We start from the raw sequence: 22,949 nt of genomic DNA, 5'->3' as shown, positions 1-22,949 counted from the left end.
TGCTAGGGTGTCTAGCGGGGTCTGGACTCCACAGCTAGGATCCAGGGTGTGTGCTAGGGTGTCTAGCGGAGTCTGGACTCCACAGCTAGGATTCAGGTGTATGCTAGGGTGTCTAGCGGGGTCTGGACCCCACAGCTAGGATCCAGGGTGTGTGCTAGGGTGTCTAGCGGGGTCTGGACCCCACAGCTAGGAGCGTGCTAACAAAACACTTCCTCTGCTTCTGCTGTGTCAAGTGATGATTATTTCTTTCCATGCCAGCATTTCCCTATCACACAGACAGCATTTTAGATTCAAAATAGATGAAAAATTAAGTGAGCCCGATTATTTAGACAAAGGGACATATACAGAAGCATGGCTCACGGAGAGTAAAGAAGTCAACTCAACAAATTTGTAGCAGGATATTGTAGTGCATGACTGTAATCTGAGCACTCAGGAAGGAGAGTGGGGAGAATGGCAGGGCTCAGGCCAGAGAGGTCTACACAGCAGTTCTGGGCCAGCCAGTCTTAAAACAAGCAAACCCATAAAAACAAGTAAAAAAAATATACCCCCAAACCTTAATGAATGAACGTTACTACTCGCAAAACCCCAAAAAACAATGAACAAACCTACCCCCAACCCCCCCCAAAAAATGAACCCCCCTCAAAAAAATCCCAATCAACAAAATATAAAGTCTTGTTCTTGTTTTACTGAAAATGAAATCACATTACTTAGAGAAAGCTTGGAAATTTGAGCCTCTGCCAGGCACGGTAAACCCTATGGTAGACTTGTCTAGCAGTCTATTATCTGGACAAGAGATGCTCAAAGTCATCTTCCAGGAAGTGCCTCTGACATAGGCCTGATGGTTTTGTGTTCCCACGGCAGGAGACCAACTTCTCCTCAAAAGCTAAGATCTCACTGTTTACAAAGATGTACTCAAGTGCCTGCTCTCCAGCAGATGGCAAGAGTTTATCCACAGGGCTTAACACACAGGTTACACTCTAAAAGGTCAGATGGGGGAAAGAACATATTTAAAAATCTTTGATTTTTTTTTCATGACAGTGTTTCTCTGTGTAGCTCTGACTGCCCTAGAACTCACTCTGTAGATCAGGCTGGTCTCAACCCCACAAAAATCCACCTGCCTCTATCTCCCAAGTACTGGGACGGAAGGCATGCCCTACCACTGACCTGCTTATTTAAGAATTTTTTTAGACTTAAGTGTATGTATGTTTTGCTTGCACGTATGCATATGTACCACATGTGTGCCTGGTGCCTATGGAGGGCAGAAGAGGTGGTCAGACCCCTGAAACTGGACGTAAGGATGGTTGTTAAGCACTTTGTAGGTGTTCAGATCTGAACCTGGGTCCTCTGCAAGAGCAACAAGTACTCTTAACCACTGAGCCATCTCTCCAGCGCCCAGGAAGGGGAAGGGATTTTGAACAGCAATCTTGATTTTCACACCCGTTGACAGAACGTCGGCCAAAAGCTCCAAATTACTAACAACCCCTACTGCTGACACTGATGCTTTCTGTAATTATACAATATCTTTTTGAACTCCTTTTAAAAAATACACACATTTTTATTTTTTATTTTTTCTCAAGACAGGGTTTCTCTGTAGCTTTGGAGCCTGTCCTGGAACTAGCTCTTATAGACCAGGCTGGCCATGCTCCTGGAGCAAGGGGACTCCACTGAGTCCTCAGCAGTGTATGCTGTACGCTCCATGGGGAACCCTGAGCCATCATGCCAGTGCAGGGTTGGATTCTCACCCTGGGAGAAGAAAGTGCTCTCAGAGACCTGCCATCTTTATCCCTCAAGAGCCTTAGTCTTTCACACAGGTAAGGCACTCTACAGCAAGAAGGAATCTCTGTAGCTAACTCGCTGGATGGGCACAGCAAAAGGGCCGTGTGGTGTTTTCAAATGAGAAAAGCCCCATAGGTTCAAGTATTTTAGCACTTGGTGCTAAATTGGCAGCTGTTTGGGAGGCTATGGGTCCTTGAGGAGGAGAGCCTTGCTAAGGAAGTAACCTCTCTCTCTCTCTCTCTCTCTCTCTCTCTCTCTCTTTCTCTCTCTCTCTCTCTCTCTCTGAACCTGCCTGCAATGAAAGCGTGACTGGCCAACCTCTTGCTCACGTTGCCATGCCGCTTTCTCTGCCATGGCGGACTCCGGCCCCCTGAAGCTGAGATCTGCAGTAACTTTTCTTCTCTCTAAGGTGCTTTTGCCAGGGTGCTCTATTCCAGCAACAGCAGAGTAACAACGGCAGGTGGCTTACTTGAACTGACAGAAGATGTCCGCATACTCCGGAAGGATCCCACTGGCCTGGAGCACCGTGACTCGGAAGGTGAAGGCACTGCCCAGCTTCAGGTGGTTGCCAATCTCCTCAGAAAACCCTTCCATCACCATCTTCCCATCCAGCAAAGTGCCCGACTTCAAATCTGCAGAGTTAATGATACACATAAGGGTCAAGTAATATGAAGAGGAGGACCTGGGCGCTCTTCCTGTTTCCAGCTGACCAGAGTCACTGCTCGGCCGTGGTATCAACGTTTCCCCTGAGAATCTCCTCAGTGACAGCGTCTGCCTACGCACCCAAGTCATTCATTCGGTTGACTTCTTCAGCAGGAGTGATGACATCAGAACTCTGACCCTGCCCTTCCACGATCCTCAGCTCTTCCAAAGACAGGCCAGAACGAGTCATTGCAACCGAAGAAAAGTCACTCTGGAAGTAAGGCAAGGCTCGGTAAATGACGTACTCTTCCATGTCTTGATCGATTTTTATTTGTACAACAATAACAATATTTTTATTTATACAACAAATAATTATTTGTACAAAATAATAGTAAGTGGGACTAAGAGATGTGGGAGAGAAGGCAGTCTGTTAACGCATTTTCATCTTTGTAGCTATTAGACATAGCCCATATCTTACTGAGTAACTAACTGTGGAGTAACCAGCATCTTAGGATTGCTAATGTTCTAGGCAAAGGAAATGGGTGTTAGCACCTCCTCATAAATCCATTTACTTCCTTTTCTTTCCCAAATACTTCTTACCTGATTAAAGTACTCGTTATCAAAAGATATTTTAGCTGTTCCTGACTGCCGAATCCCAGAGCCATAATCAGGAGCTTCTTCATCCGCTAAATAGAAAGAAGCCAACAAAGACGGGATGATAGTGCACGTGAGGGGAACAGCGCTCAGAGAATCATAGAGTAGGGAGGAGAGACTCAGTATAAGAGTGCATGGCACTGCAGAAATGAGCCGCAGCTGCCACTCCCAACCATTCCTGCTCAAACGAGAAGAGTTAAAAAGAACTGGTTTCAATCTTGAGTTTGTTTATAATGTCACACCTAGGAATTCTGACTCCTTAACATCTTGGCAAGACTATATATTCAATAATAGGCAACAGAGACTGAGACATTATATTGACTTGTGGACGAGGTGACTATGTGACAGTCTCCATCACATGGAGCCCAGCATTTATGAGTTAAGATAGATAGTACAGGAAACAGCCATATTCTTTCCTCAAAATGCTGGCACAGTCATGGGAAGTGAAACATATTTGATCCATGTATTACATTTAGCAGGGAAATAAATGGCCTCTTGTCTTGAGACAGGATCTCATATATGAGTCCAGGTTGGCCTCAAACTCACTCTGTAGCTAAGGCTGACCTTCAACTCCTGATCGTCCTGTCTCTACCTTCTAATTCTGGAATTACAGCATGTACCACTATGCTCAGTTAGAAAGAAAAAGTCTAATAGAAAGCTAGGCCAGAATAACCTAAAATCCTTGGTTATTCCGACGTTCAAGGCCTATCAGCTGGGTGTGGGGGCTCACACTTGTGAGGCCAGCACTCAGGACATCAAGACAGGAGAACTGTTGAGTACAGGACAACCTGGACTACACCGTGAAACCTCAAACTACAAACAATTCAAAATACAAAAGTAAAATGTTCAATACGTGAGCCAAGCACTGTGGTGTATAATCCCAACACTTAAGAGGCTGAGGTAGGAAGAATTTGAGTTTGAGGTCAGCCTAAGATATACAGAAAAAAAAACTATCTCAAACCAAAAGAGCCTATCCTGACTTTTTAAAAACAAACAAACAAAAACAATGTCTTACTATATAGCTCAGGCTGACTTCAAACTACACAATCCTCCATGCTGGTCTAAACTGCTCATCACTTTTTCAAAGTCAATCCTAGAGTTAGATAGTTACACACTATTTTTCTCAAAACAGGCAATATCCAAGACTAAAGTGAAATCTACTTATGATACTTGTGGTGGTGAGGGTATAGATACACTAATAGAGAGGAGGCTTAAGGAGGCCTTCCTCAATTGAAAAACACACTGCCACTTATATCTGTGGCTGAAGTGTCACCCACATGGAGCTAGCCTGTTTTTCCTGTGATTTCTTTCTTTTTTTATTTTAAGAGCGTTGGTGTTTTGCCTGCATGTAAGTCTGTGTGAGGGTGTCAGATCCTCTGAACTGGAAATAAAGACAGTTATGAGTTGCCATGTGGGTGCTGGGAATTGAACCCAGCTTCTCTGGAAGAACAGCCAGTGCTCTTATCCACTGAGCCATCTCTCCACCCCCTAACCTGCTTTTTTTGTAGGAAAGAGCCCACAGCTCCCATTGAGAAAAAGTTCACTCACCTGCAATGGCCTGCACAGCCACGCGCAGAAATCCCCGCACTTCCCCCTTCTCACTGACGATGGCCACCCTGTGAATCAGGGGCACCGGGTACAGCAGGTTGCTCAAGTACACAAATGCCCTGGAGACAGAAACCCAGAGACAAACGTCAGAACATCTGAGGAAGAAGAGGTTGGGACTTTCCATCGATTGAGAGAATGTTTCCTCAAACTGGTCTCTGGGCCTTTTAAGATGTCTCTGAATTCTGACGTCTTAAATTGCCTCCAGCTGCTTTCTCACGCAATCAATACATAAGCAAGTGTGAAGACCGACTTAGACCAAATTACTCTCTTAAAAAAATTACACCATAGGTGGGAGAGTAACAATTGGAAGTAGATGTTCAATACTGTGATTTCTGCAGAGCAGAGGAGCTCACTGAAGAGCTAAACCTTCAGAGGTAAGCACGGACCAAGAGATCTGGCTTTTCACCATACACAAAAGAGAAACCAAGCGATTTAAAAAAGGCAGGGAAATGTGTCTGGAATAGTTAATAGTTCTAAAGTGGATTTTACATCGCAGCACTATGAGTCTTTGCTTTACTTAAAGGACTATTTAAAAAGTGAGAGAAGCAGACATGTAGGCAGAGAGGCTATGCAGCCAGAAATTTCCGAGTAGTGAGCTGGCAGGAGAATGGGCATCAAGATGAAGGCTAAGGGAGAGGACAGAGCCAGCCCTATGCAGTTAGTTCCTGTTCCTCAAACTAAAGTCATCAGTAAAAAGGGGAGTTACAAGTCTCTCCTGCCTCCCCTTCTATTTTCTTCTTTTGTGGTCCTGGGGGAGAAACTACAGGTTCATACTTATTACATAAGACCTCAGCCTTCTACCAGCTCAGCCCTTCTGAGACAGGGCCTCACTACTCAGGCTGTCTTTGAATTCACTTTGCAGCCTAGGCAAGCATTAAAAATCTCTATCCTTCTGCCTCAGTCTTCCAAGTAACTGCGATTACAGGCCTGAGCTTCCAGACCTGGCCAATACTTGATATTTCTAACACACTAGACAAGTCCTATCATCGTTGTGCTTTTAAAAGGTTCACTATTTTGTAGATTTTTTTAAACATTTGTATTCACGTGGTCTCACTAGACTGTGTGTATGTTGTAGGTGAGGGGATGGGAGCCAACTGTGAATGAGTCCCTACTCTCTTTCCACCATGTGGGTTTCATGGATCAGTCAGGTGGTCAGGCTTGGTGGTAAATGCCACTACCCAATGAGCCATCTCACCTGCCCCTGCTCATTTTTTTTAAAGCAATTAAAACTGATCATCACAAGTCCAAAGGGCACATGTTCCAATGACTGGAAGAAAAAGTGGAATCTAGTTCCTACTGTTACTCCTGTCTTCTCACTTGGTATATGCTGGTCTTTGTACATAAAACAAAAGACAAAGAGTATATTACCCCAGGAAACTAAATATAACTGACCCTGATGCACAGGACTGTTAGCTGCATTTCTTGATCTAACGTTCACATTACAAAGAGAGAAGAATGAAGGAATGGATACTCAGGATTTCAACTCAAAACAATGAAAGAGATTATGAAAATAGGTACAATGCATTACATTAATAACATTTAAGAGCATAAATGAAGACGCATGAAAAGCAAACACAAATAACTGCAAATGAACAGGAAATTGTAGCATGATGTCTAATTCCCTTTCAGTCTGCTCCAAAGCAAGAGAGAATATTAACAGAGGATTAACTTTCGCTCAACAGAAACTTATGAATGAAAATGTAATCTAAAAAGGATTACCAGTAGGATCAAACACCACTATCTCAACCAAGTTTCAAAAACTAAGGAGTTGGCATTGGAAACAAATGGCTAATTTCACTTCCAAAGTCAGCACACACACACAGGCTACACTCCTGCCTCAATGGCATTCCAGTCAGACCTGCCCACTTCCAATGCCCGGGCCATTAAGAGCCATCACACGTCTCTTCTTCCTGCAGTCCTGTCCTCCACCCCATGCTTTGATTTCACAGCCTTAGGTCTTACTGTAAATGCTGCTTCCATGACAGGCCCTCCCAACATTACACGCTGGAGACACACACACACTCCTTTCACTGCGGCTATCACCGGCATCTGTGTGATTGTCACTCAGTGTCTTCATCTCTCACCAGACGACAAGACTGTGAGGACAGGAGCCAGCTCTGGCTTGCTCACCTCTCTGCAGAGACGTGGCTTGCAGGAAATACACTCAATAAATAGCTAGTAAGTGAATGCTTAAGTATGTTAGAACCCAGGAAGGTGACCCATCCTTTATCTTTACACAGAAGTGGAAAGCTTTTCAGGAAGATGGGTCATACCGGGACAGAAACGTAAGCCACCTAACTTTATACTAGTCTGACTTTTCAAAAGCAAACTTACGATGGATATTGACCACATAGACTACGTAGAGATCCCGCTGTTACTTAATTTTACTATGTAAAGTATAATTATTAGACAAAATTAAAAACCACTGTAGTGCATGCGTTCTTTACGACCTTGACATGTTAGGCAGAGGCTGTTCTGCTAAGCAAAGTCACCAGCCCAAGAGCTACTTGTTTTTAGAAACATACATTCACAGGCATATCATCACAAAATAATGCTGGACTACACATTAACGGTGACAATTCCTTCTGCCCATGACAAAGGCTGTTCTAAACACTGATGCACTGGAGGCACTGTACACGTCCATCTCTAGGAGAGTCTACGGCAAGGCAGAGGCACTGGCTCTGTGACACAGACATGCTCACTAGACAGCTAAGTGCTGTGCAATCAGAGCACAGCCTTTAGCCCAACGCTGTGCAAGGCTTCTCCTCGGAAGCTTTTAAACTCGAATTTCACAATTAACTCTGCATTGAATGTCCTTATACTTTGACCCAGCAGACTGAAGGAGAACAGGGATGGAGGGGAGAAGATGTAAAAAGACACACGAGCAGAAAACGATGTGAAGTTACATCAGTAAGAGAAGCTAATTTGTCAACATAAAGAAAATCAGCATAATTACGGTGATACTCATAGAAAAGACATCAGTTTAGGTACTTGAGAAAGGTCACAGAATAACCACCTTTTCCTCCTTTCGCCCAGAAGACTAACATATATTTTACATTTCAGCCCGAGTTATGATGGCGTTTCATAACATCCCAACATGCCGTAAGAGAATAGCTAAAGGGACAAGCTCTTTTACTCTGGATACAAAGATTCACCAGAGGCAGCCATGGCCAAGAAACACACCTATCAATGGAATTCAAAGGAAACATGCAAATTTTTACAGTGAGTTCTGTTTATAATTCTGGGCCAATAGGGAACCTGACACCGTGAACTATACAACAGGAAAGGACTTATAACGTGACACGTCTGGTCACCACCGCACAACTGGGAGATGCTGCTGGGGCAAAACTGGAGAGCTGTTCTTCACTGACAGCTATGACTTCACCTTCTCCCAGGAGCTTGTTTGGTGGTAAGATTTGAACCCAGGGAAATCACCACTGAGTTCTCCCCAGCTCACCACCTCAGCCCCCTTCTTGCAAAGAAGTGTTAGCGCTAGAACCCAGAAATCCCAACTAATGAAAACATCAACTACTGAGCCCACAGCTCCACAAATATTCTAAATGAAAATCAGTGTAGCTGACTGCTTTATATCTATTCTTATATACGACAGACGGAATAAAACTAGAAAGAAACTATGCATTTTACTTGGCACAGTGAGTGGCCACATTAAGGAGGATTCTGACTTAACTCTTTCACAAAGCCAACTCAAGATACAAGTACTTCTAAGAAGAAGTCTTTTTTTTTTCTTTTTCTTTTGAAGACACTATGCAGCCCTGGCTCTCCTGGAACTCACTATGTAGAGATCAGATTGGCCTTGAACTCACAAAGATCTGCCAGCTTTTGCTGTGTATCACTAGGCCTAGCTCTAAGCAGAAGTCTTAATGGCTACATTCATTTTGTTAGTAGAGATAATGAAATATAAAAAAGGGGAAAATGGATTTTTTATGGTGTTTAATTAATTAATTAATTAAGTATGTATATATAGTGGTCTGCCTGCCTGCAGGCCAGAAGAGGGCACCAGATCTCATTACAGATGGTTGTGAGCCACCATGTGGTTGCTGGGAACTGAACTCAGGACCTCTGGAAGAGCAGGCAGTGCTCTTAACCACTGAGCTATCTCTCCAGCCCGAAAAAATGGATTTTTTAAAAAAGGTTCTTTTCCTCTAACTCATTTAAGTTCCTTGTCCTAAGTGAGTGCCAGAGAAGCCCAGGACTCAAGGTCCTCCTGACCACTGTGTTGGGATTCTCTTTACCAGGCCTCCTCCTCATAGTGTGATGTTGCAGAACACGGCAAACAGACAGAGAGTGAATGCAAAGTGAATAAGCTAATAATCAGAATCTGGTTCTACTGCCAGTCTTCGTAGACTAGAACAGGAATGTACTGAGGGATACAGATTGGAATAAATAAAGCACTCTTGGTGCACACTTCTCTCATTTCAATATAAAATGGCTTCTCTAAAGCCCTAACACTGGCAATGCACCACAGGCTAACAATATTCATGACTATATAATCTCATCTCATTTGTTCATGGAGAATCTATATTATAGAACTCAGGCCACTATAGCACTTTCGGTGTCACTTCTACCTAAAGCTTTTCTTTCTGTTCTCACCGTCATCCTCTCCAGTGAGTGACGAGTTCCTACCAGGGGTCCGGTCCATACGACAGCTAAGTCTGAACTCTATGTCTCTATTGTGTCAGGAGACGAGCAACTGGTGCTTACCCGTTCCACAGTGGTAGATTAATGCATCATTAACCTTAATCTTTGTTTTTTCCAGACAGGGTTTCTTTGTATCACCTTGGCTGTCCTAAAACTAGCTCTGTAGACTAGGCTGGCCTCGAACTCACAGAGATCTGCCTGCCTCTGCCTCCTGAGTACTACCACCACCGCTTGGCTTTGTTTCTGTTATTTTTTATTTAAAGACAGAATCTCATGTGTCCCAAGCTAGCTCCAAACTCTATGTAGCCACGTATAACCCCAAACTCTAATCTTCCTGCCTCCACCCCAAGTGCTGGCATTGGAGGTGTGCACCACCATACCCAGCTTAAAGCAATGAGCATTCTACTATCAAACCTAAAATTACTTCATTACCAAGAGTGGACGTGGAAATATCAGGAACCTATGCACCTCTGACAGAGGGGTGTGCACACCAAGAGCTGGAGACAGTGACTCAGCCTGGGATCTCAAGGTAAAAGTTTCATGTACCACAAACAAATACTGATGATGGTGACAAAGATAACTTCCTAAGATCCATGATTATAAACCCTACAAGTTATTTCTGGCAGAAGTCCAGACCTGCAGATAGGTTCAGAAACCAGATACAGCAAGACCGCCACTGTCAACAAAGGAGAGCTGGGCACTCCATTTCTCCTCTAGAGCAAGTCCACTGCAGTCCTCTAATTTCTGAGGTGCCACCGATTCCTCAGCCTAACCTGGGGCTTTCTTGGCTCCTGCTCATTTTATTCCCATCTGTTTCCCTTTAGAGATGAAGCATCTAGACTACAGTAACGTGTACTGAACCCATTACATGGGAATCTTAATTGCTGGGCAATCTGGGCCAAGCAGTCTCCAGGTAGTCCTCATAAGATGCTGTCTCGTGTACTAAGTAGACCGTGCCTCCCAGGCAAGGCCTGTGATCATTTTCTAGCCTCACTGGCCTTCACAGACCTTTGAGCACTGGAAGACTCAGGCAGGACTGTTCTTGAAGTAAAGGGCTAAAGCAGGATTATCCAAAATTGTACAAAGAAGCATTTAGAACAAGAGCTGGTCCCTTTTCGCCTTTCTCACAATAACCTCACCAACCTTCCTACTAAAATGAACCAAGGGGATCGGTCGTAAAACGGGTCATGCCCATCACTGAAGAGATCTGATCCCTCTTCCATCCCTGCGTCAGAGCCGGTGTCATCCACGAATGCCTCATCATCAAAATCCTCCATGTCATCCTGCTGCTCGTCAGCCAGTTCAGTGATGTCGGAATCGGCCGTGGAAAAAGTGGGGGAGGGTGTGCGGTCGGCAAGGCGCTCATTCACACAGCCGTGGAAAATGGGGGAGCTAGACACCAGGTAAGACGCCAATTAACACAGGCAGGGAGAGAGGAACAGTTGGTTAAATAGGACGCTCAGGTCCCAACAGGACAGAATCCACTGACAGAATCAACACGGTAAAAGCAAATAGAAAAGCAAAAGTGGAAAATGAGCATAAACTGCATGGCTCAGGTAAAGGGAACAGGGCAGGCTGAGAAGATCTATAAGGACAGAGCCTCAGAATAAGAAACGCAAAAAGCCTCCATGAGTGGACCACCTCAGGTTGTTTATGTTCTCCAGTTTACACAAAAGATCAGCATCCTGTCCTCCAAAAGCCACTCATAAGGAAAATAATACGGATTTAAGCAAATTCTCTTGTCAGTTCAGAGCAGAACACCAAATGAATGAAACTGTGTATACCAAAGCAGCAGAGGCTCACATGAGACCTGTCTTGCCGGTCCCCCTCTGCAAAGCCTTGTCTACTATCAGAATGGAGTGGAAAAGGTTGACCCATAACTACCTTTAGTCAGCTCCTTTACAAACCATAGCAGGGCATTGAAGAATAACTCAAAATTCTGGAACTAGTAAGCTTAAGATTCACCTAAGGCTGGAGAGATGGCTCAGTGGTTAAGAGCATTGGCTGCTCTTGCAGAGGACCTGGATTTGGTTCCCAGCACCCTCAAGTAGCTCACAACCATCTGGAAGTCCAGTTCCAGGGGATCCAATGTGCTTTTTTGGCTCGGGTGAGCATCAGGTATGCATATAAATACAGACACATATGCAGGCAAAATACCCATATACATAAAAAATAAAATCTTTTAAAAAAATTTACATTTCTCTGCTTTTACATTTCTAGAACTCTTTAGAACTAAAATCTAAATACACACTCACTAAGGTGCTTTTGTTTCCATAAAATGTTGAGAGCGATGTCTTTATAAAAGAAGAGGCTAGCAGGGCGATGGTGGCGCACGCCTTTAATCCCAGCACTCGGGAGGCAGAGGCAGGCGGATCTCTGTGAGTTCGAGACCAGCCTGGTCTACAGAGCGAGTTCCAGGACAGGCTCCAAAGCCACAGAGAAACCCTGTCTCGAAAAACCAAAAAAAAAAAAAAAAAAAAAGAAGAGTCTAGCATGGTGTGCAGTTAACTTGCCCTGGGTAATAACCGAAGCAAGAAAATACTGATCAGATTTCAGAGGTTCTCCACCACAGTCTGAGAACACACCCTGTGACTTCTATCTAAGTCGTATGGGATTCAGACAAGTCTTCTTTTTCTTCTCAGTTTACCTTGATCAACTACAAAACGTTTTGCAAGCTGAGAGTCCAGGATGACCGTCAGATGCTCTGGCTACAAGTCTGACAAAGCAATGCACACTGTGTGAAACTGAAGTAAATATACTAAAGAATACGGTGGTTCTGAATGGAGAAGATCAGACAGAGGTGGCTTTGGTTTGTTTTTTCTTCTAGTGCTGGGAACCGACATCCTAGGCTGAGCACCAAACCCCATCTGAGAAGAAGCTTTTATATACATATTCCTTTCCCCCATACCCTCTACCAACATTTTAAAAAGTAAAAGTACTTGCTGTTATTTTTCCAAAGACAACAAAATCACCACATACCTTCCCACAAGCTTGAACCAGTGGAACCGATCGTAGAAGGGGTCGCTGCCGGTCATGGTGGCTTCGCTCTCGTCTTGGGCACCGGAAGCCATCTCACCTGCTCTGTCATACATCTCTCGCATTAAATCCAGTCTCTGTCTGTGGGGCAAACACAGGGCAAACTGAGTTCAGATCAGGAGATGGCACTAAACTTCGCTCTGGAAACTGCTTGCATGCAAACCACTTCTAAGAAGCCACTCCTATCACTTAATGCTATTAGACCAGGCACAGCCATCAGCACAGAAACCAAAACGCTCAGAATCCAAAATGTGTGAGCAGAGAGAGAAGCCACTGGAAGTAAAAAAACGGCCTATTGAGTCAGATTTTCTCAGAAGCACATACAAGCGTGTGATCTAATTTGATTAAACTTATAGTCGGGGAAGACACGAACTTCAATGGTGTTTGACATCTCAAATAAAATTAGATAAAAGGAATTATTTTGTCACACTCGATGTAAAAGAAATGAAATGGTCTCTCCCCTGTTTATTAAAGATTACCATGAGGCCCAGGACTAGAGTAAGAGGATCCAAGATAGAAATAAATACAAACTTGGCTCATCTAAAATATTAGAGGGCTTATGAAAGCAAATTAAAAAAAAATCAATAAATGTCGAAGTTGTCTGAGAAATGAGTGTCACTGACTTGAGAAAACAGACGGATGATAATATTCTTTTTTTTTTTTTTTTTGGTTTTTTGAGACAGGGTTTCTCTGTGGCTTTGGAGCCTGTCCTGGAACTAGCTCTGTAGATCAGGCTGGTCTCGAACTCACAGAGATACGCCTGCCTCTGCCTCCCGAGTGCTGGGATTACAGGCGTGCGCCACCATCGCCCGGCGGATGATAATATTCTTTTTTTTTTTTTTTTTTTTTTTGGTTGGTTTTTTGAGACAGGGTTTCTCTGTGGCTTTGGAGCCTGTCCTGGAACTAGCTCTGTAGATCAGGCTGGTCTCGAACTCACAGAGATCCGCCTGCCTCTGCCTCCCGAGTGCTGGGATTAAAGGCGTGCGCCACCAACGCCCGGCAAGGATGATAATATTCTTGACAGTGCTTAGAGGCCACAGAAAAGGAACTGGCATTATCTTCAGAAAGAGGTGAGTATGAGGGAACCCATTTAAGCAATCAGCGCAACCTCTTTTTTTTTTTTCCTCAAGACAAGAGTTTCTCTGTGTAGCCTTGCCAGTCTGGAACTTGCTCTATAAATCAAGCTGGCCTTGAACTCACAGAGATCCTCCTGCCTCTGCATTCTGAGTGCTGGGATTAAAGGCGTGCACCACCACAGCTGGCTATTTTCTTTTAAAGAATATTCTTTTATGAGTATTTTCCTACTTGAGTTTATCCAAAGACCAATAATGTGTTGCTCCATTCTTCAGGTCCTGGACTTCCACTGCCACCACTGTACGAGGGAAAGGCCTGTCCTCGTGAGTTTTTTCCATCTCCGTGGGAAGTAATTCAGGAGGCAAAGGGGAATACAGTGTGTCAGTCAGCAGAACGAACTGAAACTGCACCTGAAGCGAGAGAATAAAGACGGACAAGTGTGCATATGACTGTCTCAGCACGTGAGGGTCAGACACAGGGACTGGGGATTTAGCAAGTGCAAGGCCCTGGGCTCGGGCCATAGTTCCGGGAGATTCAGAGACAAGGCGATATAGCACTGCTAAGGGGAAAGAGGTCAAATACAGAACATCTATCCAACAGATGGCTGTGGCTAACTGAAGACCTGGTCCACATTTTAACTGAGGGGACAACCTTAATTTTAAACTAAGGTGTTCACAAACTTTGTTTCCTGGGGTGGCGACTTTCCCCCCACAAACTAAAACCTCAGTAAATATGGTAGGAGGATGAAGACTCCCATGGAACATAAACAAGAGGCTGAAAGGAGGACGGCCGTTTCCCAAGGGGAGGACGCACGTGCGGCCTTTCAGTGGACTGCGGAGGGTAACCACTAATCATTCAAGCGTTTGCTATGTAGTAAGCATCGTGACTATCATTTTCTTCTTGCATTATTATTACTCCTTGCCTTGTATTATTACCTCCAAATACTAATTAAGCAACAGGTACGGCAACAAGAAAAGATAGAGTTCCCGACTTTAGTTCACTCAATGAAGAGAATGGTTAATAAATAACACAATGTATTTCTGAAATCATGAGTGAAGATGTCACCTACCGCAGTTCACAAATGTAAAACCCTCGCCTAGGAGAAGACAACAGTTTTCCTGTCAGGTAGTCTGTGTTTCTTCCTACTCCACAATACAGTCCCCAGCTCTTGAGCAGTGAGGCACACAGAAGAACCAAGGATTCCAAATTTAAGAACAATATTTGGACATTGCACACAAGGCGGTGTGCTTAGTCACAGCAGCAGTTTGGGGCTGTTGACATGTCTAGGCACTGTTAGAGTTCTGCATACAGCCGTTCTTTCTCGTCTCTCATCGCCCTCGGTGGCAGGTTCTGCTGCCACCCTAGTCTGTAGATGAGGCCACAGAGCTAGGGAGCCATTAGGTCAGCTCAGCTGCTGCTGGGCTAGACTGGCTGGCTGAGCACAGAGCACATACACTGGTCTCAAAGCTGAAGGGCAAGAACTACAAGAAGACCATGGTTTTCCCCAGAAATCTGACAAAAGCATGTATCTGCTGACAGGTTTATCCAGCTCCCACTTAGAATACTCAGGTTTGTAAAATGAGCCAGAAAACAATGACTGTAAATTTTTAATTACTACCTATGTTAACTTTTCATTACAACCTATGTTGTGCTGGCACACAGATGGAATAAAGCTTTTCACGGCACCGAACAGCTGAGTCCCCCCAAGTGAAAGGCGAATTTAAGGCCTTAATTAATCACCCTCCATACCTTCTTCTTTAGCTCCACGCTGATGGCATTGGCTTCCTTCAGGTATACTGCATTACCCCAGAGTAAGTCCCGTAACGAAGTAAACTGGTGAGACTTCCATTTCCGGAAGGCCCACTGGGCCAACTCAAACTCATGCTGTGTCCAAGGAACTGAAAGAGCAGAGGAAGCAAACTTAACAGTGACTTCACAACTGTGAGGGACTTCATCCCTCCTATGCAGTATATATATGTACTCTAGAAAAACCTAAAATGTAAAGAATACGGTTCTGGCTTGCTTGGCTTGTTTGAGACAGGGTCTCATGCAGTCCAGGCTGGCTTCAAATCTGCTATGAAGTCAAGAGCGGCCTCGAACTCTTCATCCTTCTGCTCAACCTCCAAGTGTTGGGATCACACGCATCCCTGTTAGTTTGTTATATTTGTTTATTGTAAAAGTTGCCTTGCAGTTATTTATTGGAGGACGGGCATGTGCCATAGCTGCACGGAGAGGCTCGAATACCACTCGCAAGAGTCGCCAGGCGGTGGCGGCGCACACCTTTAATCCCAGCACCCAGGAGGCAGAGGCGGGTGGATCTCTGAGTTCAAGCACTGCCTGGTCTACAGAGTCAGTTCCAGGACAGCCAGGGCTACACAGAGAAACCCTGTCTCAAAAAACAAGCAAACAAAAACAACTTGTAAAAGTCAATTTTCTCCTTTGACAGTGTGGGTTCTAGAGGTCAAAGTTAGGTCATGAGGTTTGACAAAAAGCACCCTTACCTGATGAGCCATCTTGCCAGCCCCCCTTTCCATATATCTACTTCAAATGTGTAGGTACATTTTTAAGTCCCTGGTATTTACTATATTGCATACTTTCATAACTCGACAATAACTAACAATCAAAGGCCCCCAATAAGAAGTTGATTGAGATAGGCAAGCATGACCAAACAATATAATTAGCAATATGACAGGAATGAGCCAGTCATAGTGGCTCAAACCTATAATCCCAGCATTAGGGATACTGTGGCAGGAAGGGTGACTTTAGTTCAAGGCCAGTCTACAACAGTGTCAGGCCAGCCAAGGGGACACGTCATAATCAAACCAATCCGCCAGCAATGGCTTTGGGTCACCAATACGTCCCAAATTCCTCAGCAGGGACTTATGGACAGGAACTAGAACACTGAACAAACTATATAAGCATCGATTAAGTTGTATATTTACATGAGCCTGACCCAGGAAGTTCAAACGTGCAGTGATGAGAGATGGTCTATGTGACGTTCCCGAAAGATTGTGTGAAGACAGTGCTCAGAAACCGCGGGAGCTCTAGGAAAGCTGCCAGCCCCTCCCCCCACCCAACAGAACGCCTCCAGGAGTTGCAGCAAGCTCAGTACAAGGGCAATAAAGAGCGGGGAAAATCCGAGGAACTCAGCTTTGTAATGGGATCAGTCCCTAGCTCTCACCTTCCTCCTCCTCCTCCTCTTCCTCTTCAGTTGTTTCTGCAGCCAGAGAACGAGTCTCGACCTGCCTCTGCAAGGCCTGCAATTTACTCTCATAGTCCTGAGTGAAAAGAAAGGAGATAACATGTAGAGAAGGGAGGAAATAAGAAGGAAAGGGGAAAACGGAAGGAGGGGAAGCAAAGCCAGCAAGGGGCAAACACAGGAAGCGGGTGAGGACAGTATCTCACACATCAAGGATTCCAGAGAACGAAAATCCCAGGGAGAATTCAAGTCACCAGGACCTCCTGAGACCCCACTCTTCTAACTAGTGGCAAGGGGAGAGAATTAAGGCTATAGATTTTGAGGCTCCTGTGGCTGAAGACTCCAAGCCCACAGTACTCCTGAACTGAAACAGCTGGTTCCAGGGGAAGTCTCTGTTAAATATGTACTAGTATATGGATTGAAATGAGTACAATACAAATCAGGTTTACCTCTGTTTCTCCATCTGACCCACGTATTCTCTTTTCTCACTGAAGGACTCATTATAAGCTTTTAAATTCTGTGTCTGTGGGATCGTGCAGGAAGAGGTCACAACAGGGTGCTGGAGCCCAAGGAGCCAGGGGGACAGCTGTGAGCAGCCCGCTGCTGGGACCTGGACTCATGGTCTCCCCAAGAGCAGTACCTGCTCCTCACTGCTGAGGTGTCTCTTCAGCCTTGCTCCGTGGACTTTCGGTACAAGCAGCATGACCACAAAGGGAGCAGTGGTCACTGGATGATGGGGAAAAGTCTTGTTCTTTTCATTAATTAAGATTTATTATTATTAATTATTAAATAGGGGACTGAGTTTTGGGTCTAACAACTGATCTTACTGTCTTTGTTTTTTGTTTTTGTTTTTTTTTTCTTTTCGAGACAGGATTTCTCTGTGGTTTTGGAGCCTGTCCTGGAACTAGCTCTTATAGAACAGGCTGGTCTCGAACTCACAGAGATCCGCCTGCCTCTGCCTCCTGAGTGCTGGGATTAAAGGCGTGCGCCACCACCGCCTGGCCTGGTCTTACTGTCTTATAACTCCAGAAAGCAAACATTTTTCTAAGTAATAATTTCTTCATTTTTAAAGATTTTATAGTCTATGATCCTTCTTACCCAACAGCTGGAGAAGGATCAACAGATAAACACGAGAGCTCTCTTACGTGGAATGATGCTAATCAAATGGTACTCCTGTGTGTATGCATGCACACACATGTTTCTGTGTGTGAGTTCAGGGATGCACATGTGTAGAGGCTGTCGTTGGTACCTTCTTTATTGTTTTCTCCACCTTTTAAAGTTTTAAATTCTATTAATTCGTTTGCTTATTTATTTCTTTGTGTGTGTGTGTGTGCGTGCGCGCATGTGAGTGTGGGTACACACGTGCTGCAGTGAGGTGGAGGTCAGATGACAAATTTTAAGAATCGGTCCTCCCCTTCTACCATGTGGGTTCCTGAAATGGAGCTCAGTCAGCAGGCTTGGCATCCAGCGCCTTTACCCGCTGATCCATCTCACCAGTCCACCACAAAAAGATTAACAAGTCAAATCAATTCCATGGATAAATGTCAACTGAATCTCAGATTAAAACACACACTTTTTTTGTTTGTTTTGTTTTGTTTGATTTTCGAGACAGCCCTGGCTGTCTTTGTAGAGCAGGCTGGTCTTGAACTCATAGAGATCTGCCTACCTCTGATTTCCAAGTGCTGGGATTAAAGGCATGAGCCACCACCACCTGGCTAAAACACACATTCTTCTAAAATTTGTATTTATGAGAAAAGTAAGAATAGATTATTTATTTATTTGTTTGCTTGCTTTTCAAGACAAGGTTTCTCTGTGTAGCCCTGGCTGTCCTGGAACTTGATTTGTGGACCAGGATGACTTAGAACTCACAGAGACCAGCCTACTTCTGCTTCCTGAGTACTGGGGTTTAAAGGCATGTGCCACCACTGCTCGGCTAAAAGGAGACTTTTAAAAATGGGTGTATATTGCATGATGTAGAACTAGCATTAAATTTCTTAGAAGATAATCATATTAATAGACTAGCACTGGTTTTAGGAGGTATAAATATAGAGGCATCGAGGAGCCAACTACCATGATGTCTCCCGTTTTCCAACTAAAAGGTGAACAAAGTGATGAGGGCTGGTAATTCGGCAGGGGTGAGAGGACCTGGTTCAGTTCCCAGCACCTGTATCAAATGGTTCGAAACCACCTTGTAACTCCGGCTCCGGGAGATCCAATGCCTCCTGGCCTTGGCAGGCACCACGGTGCACATAAACTAATGAAGGCACATCACATGCAGATAAATAAATAAATAAATAAATAAAGTTCTTTGCACCATTTTTTCAGCTTCTCTGTAGTGTTGAAATGTGCACTTGGTAGCCATTAATTATTCTCCCCTTACGACCTGTTTATAACATGGGATTCTTCCGGCAAAAGGAGAAAGGCATGCCGTTTCATCTCACAATCACCAGGGAGAAAAACCCACATTTCCTCTTGGGGAGTTCTTCAAGAACAAGTCTTTGAGTTGGTCAAACTGCCAACCAGAACAAAGTCTAGACTCTACCAGCTAAGGTGTGAGGGCAGCTTTCTTCAGAGGTTCTCGCGAGGATTTAGTGGGAATAAATGATCTCTCATGACACTCAGAATGGGGAAAATACCAACCTCCAACTAAATTCTGACCAGAATTTGGTAGTTCAATAGAAGAACCATTTTCTGAATTGAAGTTCTTTTCCAAACCTAGCCACTTATGAGCTTCCAAGGATAGAGTCACAATATCTGTGTGTGCGCACGTGTGCACACACGAACATGTGCACGCATGCATGAGTGTGCACATGTGTGCATGTGCCCCTCAGAGGCCAGAAGGTGACACTGGCTAGAGCTACAGGTGACTGTGAGCTGTCTGACATAGGTGCTAGACATCCATCTCCAGTCCTCTATAGCAGCCGCAAGCTCTTAACCTCTAAGCCATCTCTCTAACCTCGAGACATATGTATTCTGTTTTTCTACTAAGAATCTGATGCTACAAATACAGAGGTTAGTAAGAAAAAGGGCCCGTAGGTGGGGGGAAAACAGACGGCAAACAGTGGACATTCCCACACTCTAACCTTGGTAGAGAAAAGCATTCTGGAGAATAGACAGCAAGGTAGAAGACAGACGAGGAAGACGGGGAGAAGAAAGGGATGAAGGGACACTTTCAGATGGAGTGGTAGGAAAAGTGAAGTGAAACCAATGTCAGCCGAGGGACAGGAGAGGATGCTTGCATTCCTAGAGGCACCTGTCAGACCTTTTACAGCATCCTACATTTCTCTCTTGGCTGGTCACACAGTACTGATAACCAGTGTGGTTATCTGTCCAGTGGCTGCTTCTCCATAATTCTGAATTTCTCAAGCACAGGGATCACACTGTCATTTCCTATCCGAGCATCTGACACATATCTCTCTTCCAGACAGAGGCAGTCATGTCCTCATCTTCTAGATCAAAAGGACTCAAAAACGACCGCCTTTTAGATCAAAGACCAGCACACCATGGCCTCTGGGCTGGATCCAGACACCTAACCACATGGTCAACAAAGCTCAAAGCACTACTAAGGACTAGGAGTAGACTCCAGCACACACACAAAGCCCCATCTGGTTCCATCCCAACACCAATTTTAAAGTGTTACAATCTGGCTTTTTACTAGAAAATGATTTGCAACCCCAGTTCTACCTCAACAGTTTTGGATTTCAAAGGTGCTTAAGGGATCAGACATCACTTAGGTACTCTGGATGCAAACGATTAGGTCTCATGCCAGAGAGACCTAATTAATTTTGGCGGTGGACACATCAACTGCTCTCACAAGACTCTAGACACTGTGACACTATACGCAGGAACGACTGCTCAGAGTCCTGTGTGCACAGATGGCTGGTGAAATGAACACAACAGAGAAGGCCCTCATTCTGTTAGCTTACATCTGCACGAAAGAACCAAGCAAGTGTATAGACAGGCTAATCACAGGTTGTAATTAGTAGAATAATGTGAGTTGATAGACCACTTGTCTAGAAAACAAAAATATATATATCACTGTATGGACTAGGTGTGTTGGTGCAAGCCTGCAATGTGAGCACTAGGGAGGTGGAGGCAGGAGGAACACAAGTTCAAGGTCACCTTCAGCTATACAGAAAATTAAATGCCACACATGAGACCCCATTTCAAAAAATCACTTATGGGGCTGGAGAGATGGCTCAGAGGTTAAGAGCATTGCCTGCTCTTCCAAAGGTCCCGAGTTCAATTCCCGGCAACTAGATGGTGGCTCACAACCATCTATAATGAGGTCTGGTGCCCTCTTCTGGCCTGCAGGCATACACACAGACAGAATATTGTATACATAATAAATAAATAAATATTAAAAAAATCATTTATTTCTTTTGAGACAGGGTCTTACTATGTAGCCCTGACTGTCCTAGAACTTACTAAGTAGACTAGGCTGGCCTCGAACTCAATCCAGATCGGTCTGCCCCTGCCTCCCAACTGCTGGTATTAAAGGTGTGTGCCACAGTGCCTGGCTGGGGTGAGCTGGGGTAGGAAGAATGGCACAGAAGCAAAGATTTGGAAGAGATAAGCATGACAGGAAACAAGCTGCTGTTGTGAGAACGTTAACTGAGGAGAAATAAAAGGCCGGTGGCATTTGCGCTATGATGTTGTCGAGACGTGAGCTTAGAGGTCGGCAAATAAGCACAATATCTAAAACCTTGTAAACACCACCACAATTCAGGCTTAAAAGTACAATGGAAAGCCCAAGAGGCCACTGACAGGAAGCAACTCGGATTCAGATGACTCTGGCTACAGCATGGGCAGTGAAAGGCAGACGTGAGAGTAGGCACAGGTCAGGCTAGGAGGTGAGAGGCGATGGTGACACAGCTTGGTGTCTCTAAGATGACAATTTAGACAAAATCAAAGTCCCTACCCTGAGTTTTCTGGGTGGGCAGTTATTAACAACAGAAGCTTGGCTTCAAACAACAAGATATAATCAACAAGGAATCACAAGAAGGGGTACATAAATATCCCAGGCGACACCTCACACCTTGTCACATCTAAACGTGCCCCTCATCAGGAGGAAGATAATCTCAAACCTATGTCTGCTCCCCAGTGATCTTTAACACATCGCAAGACATCTTTTCAGACTTATTTATTTTATTTTATGTATATGAATGCTTTGCCTGTCTGTTGGATCCCTGGAACTGGAACTGGGGTTATGGATGATTGTGAGCCATGTGGATGTTGAGATTTGAAACTGTAAACTCTGCAAGAGCACCAAGTGCTCTTAACCACAGAACCATCTTGCCAGCCCCGTATAGCCGCCCCCCTCTTTTTTTGGAGCGAGAGAAAGAGAGGCCCAGGAGATCTCCCTGTGGCAGTTTCATCAGTGCTGAGATGACAGGAGTGAGCCACCATACAGTGATATTTTATTTGTGTTTTAATAAAGCTTGCCTGAAGATCAGAAAAGCAGAGCAGCCAAGTCACTAGCATTCTTACCTCTAGCAGGGCTCAGACAAACAAAGGGGCAATCCTGTTCTCAACGTGACTGCAGATTGCAAGGCTCTCCACCAAATCTCCAATGGCCAACTGAGCCCTGAGCTCCTGTCTCCTCCCATCTTATATTCATCTCTAGTGCCAGGATTAAAGGTGTGCACAACAAGAGAGAGTTCTAGGACAGGCTCCAAAGCTACAGAGAAACCCTGTCTCAAAAAACAATTTTAAAAAAAAAAAGTGCACCACCACTGCCCAGCCTCTATGGCTGACTTGTGCCAGCACCGCCTGGCCTGTATGGCTGACTAGTGTGGGTGGCTTTGCACTGATCTTCAGGCAAGCTTTATTTATTACACCGTTGCTTCTAAGGCTTTCCTCTCCCTCCTGGCACTGCTTAGACAAGCACTCTTTCTCACCTGAACCAAGCAGCAACTTCCCAACTGGCCTGCATGGTTCTGAATTGGCCTGCCTACAATTTGCCTTATCTATCAGCGGCTCTCAACCTTCCTAACATTGTGACCCTTTAATCCAGTTCCTCATGTTGTTGTGACCCCCAACCATAAAATTACTTCACTGCTACTTCATAACTGTGTTTTGTCACTGTTGCGACCAAATGTAAACATCTGCTATTCAGGGTATCTTACATGTGACCCCTGTGAAAAGGACATTCAACCCCAAGGGGTCGCAACCCACAGGCTGAGAATCACTGCTCTATTCTGTGCCCACAGTGGGCTTTCTAAAAAGATGGATCTAATAAAGGGATCTCCAAGTTGCCACTGGGTTGACAGTTTGACCCTCATTCCTTCCAATCTCGTCT

At 44.6% G+C, this 22,949-nt stretch overlaps 1 protein-coding gene across 10 annotated transcripts in view; it reads right to left on the bottom strand.

Moving 5' to 3' along the window:
- The window catches only part of Kif1b (kinesin family member 1B), a 144,018-nt gene that overhangs the window by 34,167 nt on the left and 86,902 nt on the right, over positions 1 to 22,949 (bottom strand). For 8 of the 10 annotated variants that reach the window (XM_005353694.3, XM_005353693.3, XM_005353699.3 and 5 more), the window contains 9 exons: positions 16,631 to 16,727; positions 15,199 to 15,347; positions 13,681 to 13,859; positions 12,319 to 12,456; positions 10,483 to 10,731; positions 4,621 to 4,739; positions 3,019 to 3,104; positions 2,560 to 2,689; positions 2,246 to 2,408 (listed from right to left, as the gene is read on the bottom strand). In XM_005353694.3, coding sequence (XP_005353751.1) covers positions 2,246 to 2,408; positions 2,560 to 2,689; positions 3,019 to 3,104; positions 4,621 to 4,739; positions 10,483 to 10,731; positions 12,319 to 12,456; positions 13,681 to 13,859; positions 15,199 to 15,347; positions 16,631 to 16,727 — 1,310 coding nt within the window. The remainder of the gene's footprint in view (positions 1 to 2,245; positions 2,409 to 2,559; positions 2,690 to 3,018; positions 3,105 to 4,620; positions 4,740 to 10,482; positions 10,732 to 12,318; positions 12,457 to 13,680; positions 13,860 to 15,198; positions 15,348 to 16,630; positions 16,728 to 22,949) is intronic. The other 2 variants (XM_005353702.3, XM_013348581.2) reach the window with 1 other exon arrangement.

Source organism: Microtus ochrogaster, chromosome 10 (assembly GCF_000317375.1).
Source record: "Microtus ochrogaster isolate Prairie Vole_2 chromosome 10, MicOch1.0, whole genome shotgun sequence".
Classification (NCBI taxonomy): domain Eukaryota; kingdom Metazoa; phylum Chordata; class Mammalia; order Rodentia; family Cricetidae; genus Microtus; species Microtus ochrogaster.
The sequence above is the reverse complement of the archived record's forward strand: the minus strand, read 5'-3'. Positions and strand labels throughout refer to the sequence as shown.